This window comes from Mastacembelus armatus, chromosome 5 (genome assembly GCF_900324485.2).
Source record: "Mastacembelus armatus chromosome 5, fMasArm1.2, whole genome shotgun sequence".
Lineage (NCBI taxonomy): Eukaryota > Metazoa > Chordata > Actinopteri > Synbranchiformes > Mastacembelidae > Mastacembelus > Mastacembelus armatus.
The window spans coordinates 22,148,114-22,160,901 of NC_046637.1; the positions used below are offsets into that span (position 1 = coordinate 22,148,114).

Sequence of the window (12,788 nt, forward strand, 5' to 3'; positions counted from 1 at the left end):
CTGCGTCTTAACTGCTCTCGTCATCACAAGCAGCAGGCTGCTTAAATAACTCAGTTATTTTTGCACTAATCTGGGGCTTCAGCCAGCAAAGCCTTTTCTTTTCCCTCCACCACCGGCTGTGGGCTTCCTTTCTATCCTCATATTTCCTTTGCAGTTTATCATGAGGTATAGAAAGCAAAAATAAACAAACAAAACAAACACTACAGATCAAAAGTGAAGACCGACCAGCCCTTTTCTGAACATCCTTATGCCTGCGCCTGCTGCCAAAGCTATGTTGTCCTGCATGCCGTCTAGCATGTCACAAGGACTCACCATGAGCCACTGCATAATGTAAAGTAGGGGTCTCCAACCCTGGTCCTCGAGTGCAGGGGCATAAGCAGGACAGTAACGCTCGAGGACCAGGGTTGGACACTGAAGACAAGGGCACAGCCTTGATGTCCTCAGTGGATGGCCTACAACCTTGGAGGAGAGAACTTTTTATAATATCATAAAAAAATGAAGAACAAGTAGCAGAAATATATTGACTGCATTTTGATACCATTTTCATCTTTTGTTTTCAGTGACATTGCACAGCAGCCTGAACATAAGGACAGTTTAAAGTACAAACTAAGGTCTAAGGTCTGAACTAAGGTCAGTTTAAAGTACAAACTCAACTACTGTGCAGTGTGAGTATGTAGTATAGCAGTGAATGAAGATTAAATGAAGGACTGTGCACACGTGTGCCTCTTTCTGAAGCTCCGCCCATGTCTGCATGTTGACCTATGAGCGGCTACCTACGTCATCCGTGCTTTTCCGTGTCAACATGGCGACAACCATGGCATCCCAGGCTGCAGCAAGAGGACTGAGGACAGCCACCTCAAAGCGTGCACTTCTTGACAAACTCAAGGTACCGTCACGTCTCACATCACCGAGCATGCACTTCCCTCCTCTGACGGCCCGGTTCCGCTCGGTGTGTCCGTCGTCACCGTCTCAGGGAGCTGTTAGTGTAGTTACGTTGCTAGCAGGTTAGCCTGTGTGAGCGGACACAGGTTTGACAGATCACAGTTGAACATGTAACAGCCTCCTCTTCACTATAAGCTGCATTTCCTGCAATTACTGCAATCACGCATGGCATGGAAGAAGTGTAGCTCCTCATAATGTCTGCTGTTTGTGATGGAAGCACGATGTTTGTCGCACAAACAGTTCTTATCTGTCTCTCTGGACATTAGCTTGCCGCGTGTGTGTGTATGTGCATGTGTGGACTTTAACAAGTTTTAAGTTGCCACATGTTTAACTAAGTCGAAGAGAGCATGTAAGCCTTGATATGGTATTTGACCTGTGTTTTAGGCCATAAGTCAAAGCCTGTGAGTGCGGCCTCATTTCAGATAAGACCACAGTGAAAAGCTTGACTCTTGGACTTTCATCCTCACGCATTGCTTTGTAAGCTGTGAGGAACAGACCTCACCTGATTAGGTTTGTCCATGTAAACAACAGCAAATGATTAGAGTCACATCATCATCCATTTTGCAAACAAAGCATTAGACCTAATGAAGGCAAACAGAACGAAACAAACGCTGTCACTGTCACAGAAAGGGATTGGAAATAAATCTCCCTGCCTTGTATTCACTGGCAAACACTGCTCTCTTACAGGGAGATAAGCAGAGTTATTGTAATGTAATTTCAAATCTTCAGCGTAGTCAGATAAATAAATCAGCACGTTCCTCTGCAAGCTGAGCCCCACTTTTACGCTTTCCTTCTCAGCCAGTATCACCGATCTGGTCTTTATTGCAAGTGTGTCTGTAGAAATGTTTGTATTACTAATGCAGTCATCCTGACTGAAAAGGGGCAGAGCAGGAACCATTTGATACTCTAAACACACACAGTGTGTGTTTAGAGTATAGATGGGTGTGTTTTTTTTTTTAAATGTATACAATGTGTCTCTCTCATGCTCCTGTTTCTGAATGTAAAGGCCTGATCTTTCAAAACTGTCTGTCTTGTTTCTAATAAAATTTCCTATTTTTCATTATTTTGAAAAAATATCAAAAACTGTTAAAATGTTAATATGATGTTTTAACAGTTTAACCATTAGACGATCAGTGTGGCAGCATAACATGTGAGCAGTAATGTGTGTTAGCTGTTTGATAGTTTGGAGGTTAAGTGACCATTTAGAGCAGTCCAAAGTCTTTAGTCTGAAATCACATGACACTTCATGTACACTCTCTTTGCTGTGTTAAGACATGTTTTAGCTTTTCAACATAACATTGTACAGCAATATACTTGAATGAAACAAGGTGCATTTCAAGTTTCTGAGGGTAGTGTTATTTAAAACCCTTTTGTCGACCATTTATGTTTTTATTTTATTGTCATTATGTGCTTTACTTATTTACGTGAACCTTAGCTACCTATTTGAACTTTGTTTTTATGTTTTATTTCAATGGTTTAACTTGTTCTTGTTTGTTTTAACATGTTTTTGACAGCACTTTGTGCTTTAGAAACAGCTCTACAGTTAATTGTTTAAGCACTGGTAATGTGATTCATTTTTAAAATATAGAGATATATTGATTTAAGGTCTATCTTGATGTCTTTCTTCAGTGTCTTTGCAACTTGGAGAGCCTGACCAGAGAATTAGCAGACTAGTAATATTAGTTCATTACATGGATAACCATTATCTGATTTGGGCTTACCCTGTGGGTATTTATGTCTGCCATGGTCAGTAGAATGAACACTAAGACTTATTTAGACATTCCGTTGATAACTTATAGTGTTTTGCAGATGCTTTTTTCAGAGGAGTCAGCAGAGAAAACAACAGTGCAGCAGTCATACCAGCCCTACACATATAGAACTGCTATGGATGAGTGAGGTGACAAGTTTTCAGCAGTGTAGCAGTACTTTCTGAATTTGACTTTTTATTGATCGAAACGTGTGAGAACAAACTTTACTAGAGTTTCTAACTGCTGTTTTTACAATGCTTACAGAATGTGAGGCAGATTTCTTTGTAGGTCACACTTCAAACAGCTGAAGAAAGGCCTTGTTGAAGATCCAATATTTTTGAACACACTGTTTAGAGTTTGTCTGAACAGTGTTTTTGTTGGAAGGACTCGGTGATACTAGAAGTGGTATGCCCTTAAAAGTAAACAGTTGCAAAACTTTTAATGTCACTTTTACTAGCTGTTGTACCTGGTTCCCTTCTACTATTTCCTTTTGTGTGTGTCTCACTCTCAGGTCAGATGATAAGAGTAATGATCAGGGATTTTCTCTGATCTGTAGCACAGTATCAGCAGTGATTGACAGCCAGGTATCTCCTCAATAGAATTTCTGTCAGCTCTGACAGTTTGTCAGCTAACCTAAGGAATTTAATTTGCAATGATTTGTGAACAACAATGCAGAGGACATCACAGTATTCAGATGGCTATGCTCTAGGATGCTGTGAAACGGGAAGTGGGATGTTGCTTTTTTTTTTTTTTTCCTGCCCTCTCTCTCTCTCTCTCTCTCTCTCTCTCTCTCTCTCTCTCTCGTAAATCAAATCTCTAGAATTCTTGTCTGCATGGTGAGATAATCCTCAGGCTGTTTTTCACTGTCACAGCACAGTGGTAAATTTGTAAACGCTTGCTAAGTTTTTATTTTTTTTTTAAAGGTCTTCCTGCTTAGTAATAACTCAGTGGTAGTGAAGCCCAGCATGGTTTGAAGGGAAACACTAGGCAGAGAGGTGGCTCCATGAGACTCAGTCCTGAATATTTTACAGAAGGGGGTGGAGAGCACTCCACTTGCAACGACTTCTTTTGCTGGAACTTCAAACGGCGAGCGGCTTCCCCATCTGTCTCAGCAAGAACACATTTACATTTCCTCCCCGCAAGGGATACTGGAGGACGAAGTTAGCTCTAACTGGATTTGAATATTGCTTCACCAAGGTTAATAGCCATTTCTGTAGCTGGTGAGGTGCTTAGGCTTTTTCAATAATTTAGAAAGGCTGCAGTCATTAGGAGATGTTGGCAGCGTCTGAAATGGGGCAATGCATTCAATGACTGAACGCACTCCTATCAACCTAACTTCTGCTGTTGTTCCAGTGTAGATAATGAGGGAAAAGTGGGAGTGATGCTGGAAATTAGTTGAAAAAACAATGCCAGTGATTGCTGACAGCTGTAATTCATTAAAAGTGCAGTATGTTCAGCTGCCGTACAAGCTTATCTATCATTTTTGAAATTAGACCTTCAAACATATCTAAGTGTGAATTGGATTTCATAATTGAGTTTGCCTGGGGCTAGTCCCTGCGAACTTCCTTTTTTTTCAAGTCATGCAAAACTGACGTGCCCTCATCAGTGTAAGGACATTTGAGCTGAGTCAATCTGGCAGCCAGATTGTAAAGCTTCTGTGTCATAAAGACAGTGATGGGAGTTTTACTGTTACAAAGCAGTGCCAGTGACAATCAAGACGCCAATAAAGAATCATTCCTAAAAGGAACAAATTGAAACCCTATTACCTTTTTCCATGTCCTTGTTCCTTCGGTGACCTGGTTGATGTCTCAGGTCTCTTATTACTACTGGGAGGAGAGAGAATACAAGAAATCATTCTTTGTAGAAGTCTTTTATCTGATTGATACACCCATATTAGAAGTCAGTTAGTGATTTGGTGTTTCTTCTACTGACTGGACTAATCTGATGCACTATACTGCAGTTTTATATTGGACCAAGTACCTCAGGTCTAGGATCATTCTCAAGTTTAGATTTTTGCCTTCTGACTCAAAATTTGTTCGGTTCAAATGATTGAATCTATATTCATCATTAAGTCCTTCTACATTGTGTTATTTGTCCATTTTAACCCATGCCATGGATAATAGTCTGACAGAGAAGCGATGTGTTGTCTCTCTGCAGTAACCTTTTAATTATTGGTTTTTGTTAGGTAAACACGACATAAATGCCATTTATCCACCTTGCGAATTTTGAAATAGCATTTACACAAACTTGGTGTACTCAAACGAGGCTTCCTCTCTCAGGTTTTTCTACAAAGTTTGGGATTTCTCATTTTTGGAACATTGCTTTCCAGCTTCATGGTCACTGTATCCTGTTAACACAGAGTGACTATCAATCACACAGCCACCCACTCATGCTGCACCAGCCTGGCCCAGTATGATACCAACTTAGAAAGGGAGGAAAATCTGTGCAGGTTTAACTTACTGATTAAGGCATGATCCAAACCCAACCTAATTCAAATTGATTCAGTTTTCTTATTCTGTTAAAGGTTTTTGCATCAGTATAGTTTGTAGACACAGCAGTAAAGTGGTCAGGTAGTTTCAGTTATGTTCATTTGAAAAACAAATATGCATTTGCATAAATCAAACTGTTTATTTAGGAAGTATATGAACAAATAAATTAGGTAGTTATTTGGTGGCAGCAATTCCAGCACTATTAGTAGGAATAGCAGCAGCATAGCAGCAGCAAATTGGAGCAGGGTAGCTGGGCTGCAGGAGAAGGACTGAGATCTGAAGATGTAGTTTAGTGCAAAATGTAAAGCAGTGAAAGTATCTTTAACTGCATTTTCAGGTTGGCCCATTGATCACTTACCACAGATCTCAAATGCTAAAATAATAAACAAAAAGTATGATATTGTATGGCCCACACACATAGGATATTATTTTCATTACATTACTTTGAAGCAAAGACTTTTTGGCTGCTCTAAATAGATGATATAGTCCTGGTGGCTACCTACACAAGTATTTAGTTTCAAAAGAAAAGAAAATATATTTATTCATGATGATGGTATTCAGCACATAAGGCTATCGCTGAGTGGTTATTGTTGTGGCACTAGAAAGAAAGAGATATAAATTATCCATGAATGAATTTTGAGGCATAAGTGCACTGCCATTGTTACCATAGCATTTTGTGAGTTTTAATGAGGTTCAAGGTAGATGCCTCTGGCCAAGTTAATTTATGGGTGAACTTTGACAGAGTTGCACAGTCTTGTATTGCCTTCTTGTTACACCTTTGAATATGACTCCATACACCCTCAGTTATTAACTATGCTAATTACTGAAATCCCTATCTGTATAGACACAACAGTCAGGCTTTCCTTTCTTAAGCCTGTCTGCAGAAGATTAGACTTGCCATGCCTAAAGACCTGCCAATGATGCAAATCTCACTGATCTAAATCCTGGAGCCATGCTTCACTGCTCCCATCTCAGCTCCTCTGTTCTATTCCCGGCTCTTTAACAGACAGATGTCATTTCTCTTTCAGTATCTACTCTAATGGTCTGGGCACAACCATAGCTTTTAAGAGCGAAGGACACAGAAAGCTGCAAGTGGGTGGTAGGAGTAATGAGAGCAAAAAGTACATCTTTTGTGCTGTACATATTACATTACAGTAATTGTCATCTTTTCACTCTTTAGCCGAATGATCAACGTTTTTTCTATTTTTATCAGAAAAATAGAAAAGGCATTGTAAATTTTGGCAAGTGATTCTGATTGAATTTTTTAAAATATGTATTGTTTTTCTGGACTTTAAGTCGCACTTTTTTTTACTTTTCAGGCTTGTCCTGCGACTTATATAGCGAAGCGACTTATATGTTTATATTTAAAGAAATAGTAGTAGTCAATAGCTTTAGATGGCACCCTTGGCACTCTTGATTCAACTGAAGTTGATATTATGCTGCCGAAAAAGTAACGTTTATGTTCACACTAAACTACAGCTCCTTGTGTAGTTAGGTCGACTTCAAAGTGCAGGTAATAAACCACAGTGTTGGGTCAAAGTGCAGGTCAAAGTCTGTAGCTGAAGCAAAGTTTGAAGCGAGTGTCGGTCTTTAGGCAACCTGAGACAGGTGGAGGACATGCCGACTCAACCCCCCCAACCATCCCCCAATTCTCTCACCCCAGTGTTGGCGTAGTTGTTTAATATTACTAAACACGGATGAATGAATTTCATCCTGCACTTCTGCTTGTTACCTACAATTTAGACTATATTTAGTATAATTATAAATCTACACTTATACACTGAAGAGCTTATACATGTATTTTTCTTTTCAACAAGACTGGTTTTGCTCTAAGCGTCTTATACTCCAGTGTGACTTATATTCCAGGAAATACGGTATTTTGGTTTTGGTCAAAGTTTAGGCATTTGAATTTTGTTAATCTTAGTCAACATAAAATTTAAGATATTTTAGTCTAGATTCATCACTGACATGGGATATGGTTAATACCTTTGACAAAACAGATAACTGACAGTCAACTGAATTTTTACATCAACAGCGACAGTAATAATATTATATTGCCATAAATATATAATATTTATGACAATGTTGCTCGCATTTTCCTGATTTGTCTCAGCTGTTTGTTGCATCTTATTTTCTAATCAGTAATAATCTCAGTAGATTTGACTTGAATTTTATTTATAAACTTGTTTCCTTAATGAACTGGTAATGTCAGATAACAGCGAGGACATGACAAATGTTAGATGCTTCTTTTTAACAGCTGCACTACACGTCAAGAAGTTAATTCAACTTTAGGACAACATACAATATTTTGGGTGAAAAATGGATCATCATTGATTCTTTTCTAAGTTTTCTGTGATGTCAGTAATCAATCTGGGAAACATCAGATTTACAAATAAATGTGGTGGAGTTTAAAAAGTGTAATTTTCATTCAACTTAAAAGCAAAGTACATAAACAATAACTTAATATCTATACATGCAGTGTAACTGCAGTCAACTAATCTGTGATGTTGTGTTTGTGAGGATTGGTTATTAAACTTTAACATTTCTTTAATATTAAACTACTTTAATGTTAAAGTAGTCTTGGCTTTTCCAGCATTACACCCCTACAATCCTCCTCACCTAAATAGATAGAGGCAGTGCCAATGCTTAGGACAGCAATAGGAGTGTCTTCCATGGGCACTTGAGTACATTATTAATTAAAGGAGGCCAGGCTGGATCGCTTACTGAATTAGCCCAATAATGCTTCATGAGGCATGCCCTGGCTACATGGCTGGCTTAAAGTGGAAATATGCCTGCGATTCACACTGGTCTGTTTATGCACAAAATCCACATCAACTCTGCTTCTTTGACTCGTCCATTTCCTTAACTGTGTGTCACCTCTATCTCAGCTTACTACACACTGCTTGTCTAATTGCAAGACAGACTGTATTTATGAGTTGAAACTAAGTGGCAAACCGCCACCTCATTAGCAGAAAAACATTGCAGTGCAATCAGTATGGCAATGATTTTGATAGTCACTCTGAGCACTGCTTCTGTCACTGTGATTCAGACTATGCTTATGGAAGTGGACACTATAAAGTTTCCCTTTAAATTGTTCCCGGGTGGTTAGAGAAATAGAAGGGGAAAAGAGAGAGAGAGAGAGAGAGAGAGTTCATAACATGAATGGGAACAAATCAATTACACAGAACTGGTGAAGTGGCAGTCTGTTAATTTCTTAAACATTTGATAGTGCCCCTTAAGGAGCGTTCAGGTTTATTAACTCTGCAGCCATTCGTCACCACTAATTAGAAAGTGTCATTTCAAAGGGGTTAGGGTCTGGCCATGACAAGTAATGAGGATTTTAACCTCACAAGACACTGGGGGATAGCGCCTCACAATATGAGATATTTAGTGCATCTGGAAACTCCATTTGTCCGCTTGCTGTGATTAGCAGTATGGAACAAAGTGCACAGCTCGGTACAGGCCAGAGTTAGGGATTTTGCAGTTATGCAAAACTAGATATCGCAATTTCAGTTTCTACAACTGGTAATTTGTGATATACAATATGTGAGTGTGGTAAATAATATGCAGATTTTTGCATTTGTTAATTGTTTAAACAACACAATAATCAATAGATTAATCAGAAAGGAAAATAATAGTTTATTGCAGCATTGCTGAGTCTACAGCTGTGCTATTAGCTCTGTAAGACTGTACATAGTCTGTATTGCATTGAGCAAATGCTAATGTCAGCATGCCAACAATGACAATGCCAATATGGACTTTGAGCATGTCTAATATTTACCATATTAACACTGTCTAATAATTAATTATCATTAAATGCAAAGTACAGCTTAAGATTGTCGGAACGATTTACTGATGTAGTTTTAGAAGTAGTTTTGTAAGTTATTTGGGTATAAACCAAATGCAATCAAATTTAAAAATTTGACCTAATGAACTCAATTCACATGGCAGCTTGTCCAATAGATGTTTAGATTTTTCAGCACAAACCACAGTGGTGGGATGATCAACTAGACAGACTAATCAACTGATCTTGCCTGACTGAAAGTCTTCATTGATAAGCTTTTACCATCAAAAGTATCTACAGCACATCAAACTTTCAGTTTCCTAAAATGTCTGCTTGCTTTCTTCTTCAGTGTACTTTCTTGCCTTTTTCTTCTGACAATGAAAGAAAAAAATTCGCAGACTGTCTCAGTTTTTGATAGGGAATACCCTATGGTCATTAGAACAACAGTCAGTAGGAGGACATTCAGAGTCTTAAAATGAGCTCAAAAGCCCTTTAAAACCTCCCTGCTCAGAGTCCTTAAGCTTCTCTTACTGTTTTTAAAGAAACATTGTGCAGACCACATCAATACAGATTTGCACTATACGCCTGTTCAAATTCATTGGTGGCGAAAGCAACTACCTTTTTAAAATTTTGCATAGACTTTGGTAGGAATCAATCCTGGATTTATATACTGATATATACTACTGTTGGATATATATACTTTTTTTTTTTTTTTTTAATGGAACCACACTATGTTTTAGCATTTGAGACTTGGCAGTGATACCTCAAGTGAATGCAATGGTGTCTACTGGTCAAAGTACTGTATATTTTTGAATCCCTAATGTTACGTTACTTCCTTAATGCAGCTTTTCATGGTGCATTTAAAAGCTTCATCTATATTCATAATTTATGAACTGTTGTGTAAAAAAACTCCATAAGAAAATTTGTTACTTTTTATTGACCTGGTGGTAAGTGATGAAAGCTCTTGTTCAGGTGTACTATAGGGTATCGATTGGCTCCTGCAGCAGAAGCCACTTTGCATGAATCTTTCACATCATCAAACAGGGCAACATGTCCGCATCTGGGCTTCATCTAGCAGAGCACTGGATACATAGCTTGTCATACACATGTCAGTTAAACAGAGAAAACTTTGGCTGAAAAAGTAGGCTATGTATTTACTTTATACACCTGCATTTTATTGCAATGAGTCTGGATTTCAAATACATCTGTAGTACAACAACTTCCTTATCAAAACTTGGAAGAATCAACACTTTTTCAAATATTACTGTACTTAGTAAGGGTCACAAAAACATTGGTTTTACAGTTTTTGAATGGTTGTTGCCCTGGTTTATATACCAGTTTATATGTCAGTGGAGCTGGAACGAATTTTGTTATAGATGACTCTACTTTTTATAGGTTAATGTAGATATTTTTTTATTGAATAATTGTTTGGTCTATAAAATGCCAGTAGTGAACATTTTCCAGAGTCCACAGATAATATTGTGTTTTATCAGACCAACAGTCCAAACTCCTAAAATCTTGTTGCGATCACAGAAAATTAAGATAAAATAATACTCACATTTTAAAAAGTGGAACAGGTGAAGTTTTGCAATTTTTGCTTTAAAATTATTGATAATTAATTTTGGTTTTTGTTTTGAATGATTCATTGTTTCAGCTCTACCAGCAGATCCCTGTTACTCTAATTAGGAATAAGCAGGTTTAGATAATGAATGAATTATTTCAGCTCTATATGTATTGAAGGTTTTTGTAGTACTGTTTCCAACCCCTGTTTTTACATTATGTAAAATAGTAAAAATTAACATTAATGTTAAAGATTTTATTTATTATCAATATATGTGATGGGCAATCTGTGTTTTTTGGGATTTTTATTTTTGCAACTGATCACTTGTCACGTTATATGTATGTGAAATGATTAGATGTGTTATTGAGTTTAATCATTGTCCTTCATTAGTCTGAGCTTTTTTTAAAAACAGCGTGCAGATAAATAGCCGCTGTTCAAAGATAATGCTCCAGTGCAGAATCACATCTTTACTCACTATTGGCTGGGTCCTTCCTAGACTCATCCATTCCAGAAACAAATGCATTTTTTGACCTGTGATGTCAACCCCTTGAATTTTTGAATGACAGATTGATGAGCAGAGCAGCATTGACTGGCTGCTGTTTATGGGCCTGATCAAAGGTGATTGCCTGCTTTGTAACCTTCTCCTGTAAATTAAGGCTTATGGCTCCAATAAATTTCCAAGGGATCTAGAACCGCTCTGCACGGCAGAAGGTGACTTCTTGACATTGTTCCACTCTCTCATAGCGATAAAGACAACTGCTTTAAATTAGCCCTAGGATATTGACTCCTTAAGTTTAACAGAAGGGCAAATGACAAAATAGTGGCATTTCATGAAATGACTTTGGAAAGTGCCAAGATCAGACATTTCTTCTCTGTGATGACACTTCTCACAAGTGTAGTTTGACATTGTGCATGCTGCTCTCCATCAACCAGACTGGGCAGTTTTGTCCCTCTTTGGAGAAATCTTGATGTTGCATGATGATGTGCTGAATACCATATGGAGCAGCAAGTGTTATAGGCCTATACTAAGAAGTTGTCCTTCAGTGGCACTCAGTACAGCTGTGCCAAGGACTTGGCAATCTGATGCTGTTGCTGCAAGATCACTGTCTGTCCTCTCTTGTGTTTGTGTGAGGGCACAGTGACTTTCTGTACTGTGTGAATAGGCTGGCCGTATGGTGACATAGTTTATTCAGCACATTTCAATGTTCCAACTGTTCATTTGTTCTGTTAACTTACGCATTTCAAAACAATTTAGTTTTAGAAAACATCTTTGTGAATTATTATCTTTGGGTTTTGCTGACTTTTCTCTCTTAGTCTTTGCATTTATCTTAACATTTTCCACTACATAGTTAGTTAATACATTTTTTTTTTTAGTGTGTAAATTTTGCCAGTTTTTTTTTTTTTTTTTTTTTTTATCAGAGAACCATTTTACACTACGATCCTGCAGTGTTATTGTCAACACAGTTGTGACTCCTAGTTACACAAATGCCAGGGCAGCATTAGTTGCTTTAAAATAAAATATATGGTGCTAAATTTCAGCTTCATGAAACGTTACAAACATGTGGAGCAGACTGCAAACTTTATAGGTTGTATGGATTTGTGTGAGCATAAATATTTAGCGTGTTCTGTTTTGTTGAAATAGCTACCCTTTTTCTTGTAAAATCACCTATAAAGTAAATCATTTTTGAAACAACTTTTTAAAGGCAATTCTGCCCTCCCTTTTAAATACTAATTTGTCACATTTTTTTTGCATACTGATTTATCTAATTGAATAATTTTATTATGCTCTGAAAATTTTATTTCACTATGAACAATTAATTAAATCCGAACCCATCAAAGCACATGAAAACACATTGTACAACTCTTCTTCAATATTCCATTCTGTATTTATTGAACGTTGGCTCTGGTTTACCAGAAATAAACTCACATGTTGAATTTTGATGGGAAATCACACTGGCCTGCACCTAGCAGTGTTCTTATCGAAACATTAATCAAAGGCACCATTAAAATCTAACTGAAAGTAGCACATGTGTTGGCTTTAAAACAAAGCAGCCCTTTCCAATAAAGAAAAAAGGTGGTATCCACTTCTGCTAGAGTGTATTGCTTTGACATTTTGTGATTTCTCGCTGAATGTCAAGACTCGCTGTAAGACTGCAGAAAGCAAAATTCTTTCACAGAATAGGTGCTTCCTCAGTGTGACTTCTGCTTCTTTCTCCTCTGCCAAGTTTGAATTTTGCAGTAAAAGGTGCTGTGCTGTCAAAATC

General features: G+C 37.7%; 1 protein-coding gene across 1 annotated transcript in view; it reads left to right on the forward strand.

Moving 5' to 3' along the window:
- The first annotated feature begins 797 nt into the window (after positions 1-797).
- suclg2 (succinate-CoA ligase GDP-forming subunit beta) overlaps positions 798-12,788 on the forward strand; it is an 86,020-nt gene continuing 74,029 nt past the window's right edge. Inside the window, exon 1 of the mRNA XM_026307494.1 lies at positions 798-886. Coding sequence (XP_026163279.1) covers positions 803-886 — 84 coding nt within the window. The 5' untranslated portion in view covers positions 798-802. The remainder of the gene's footprint in view (positions 887-12,788) is intronic.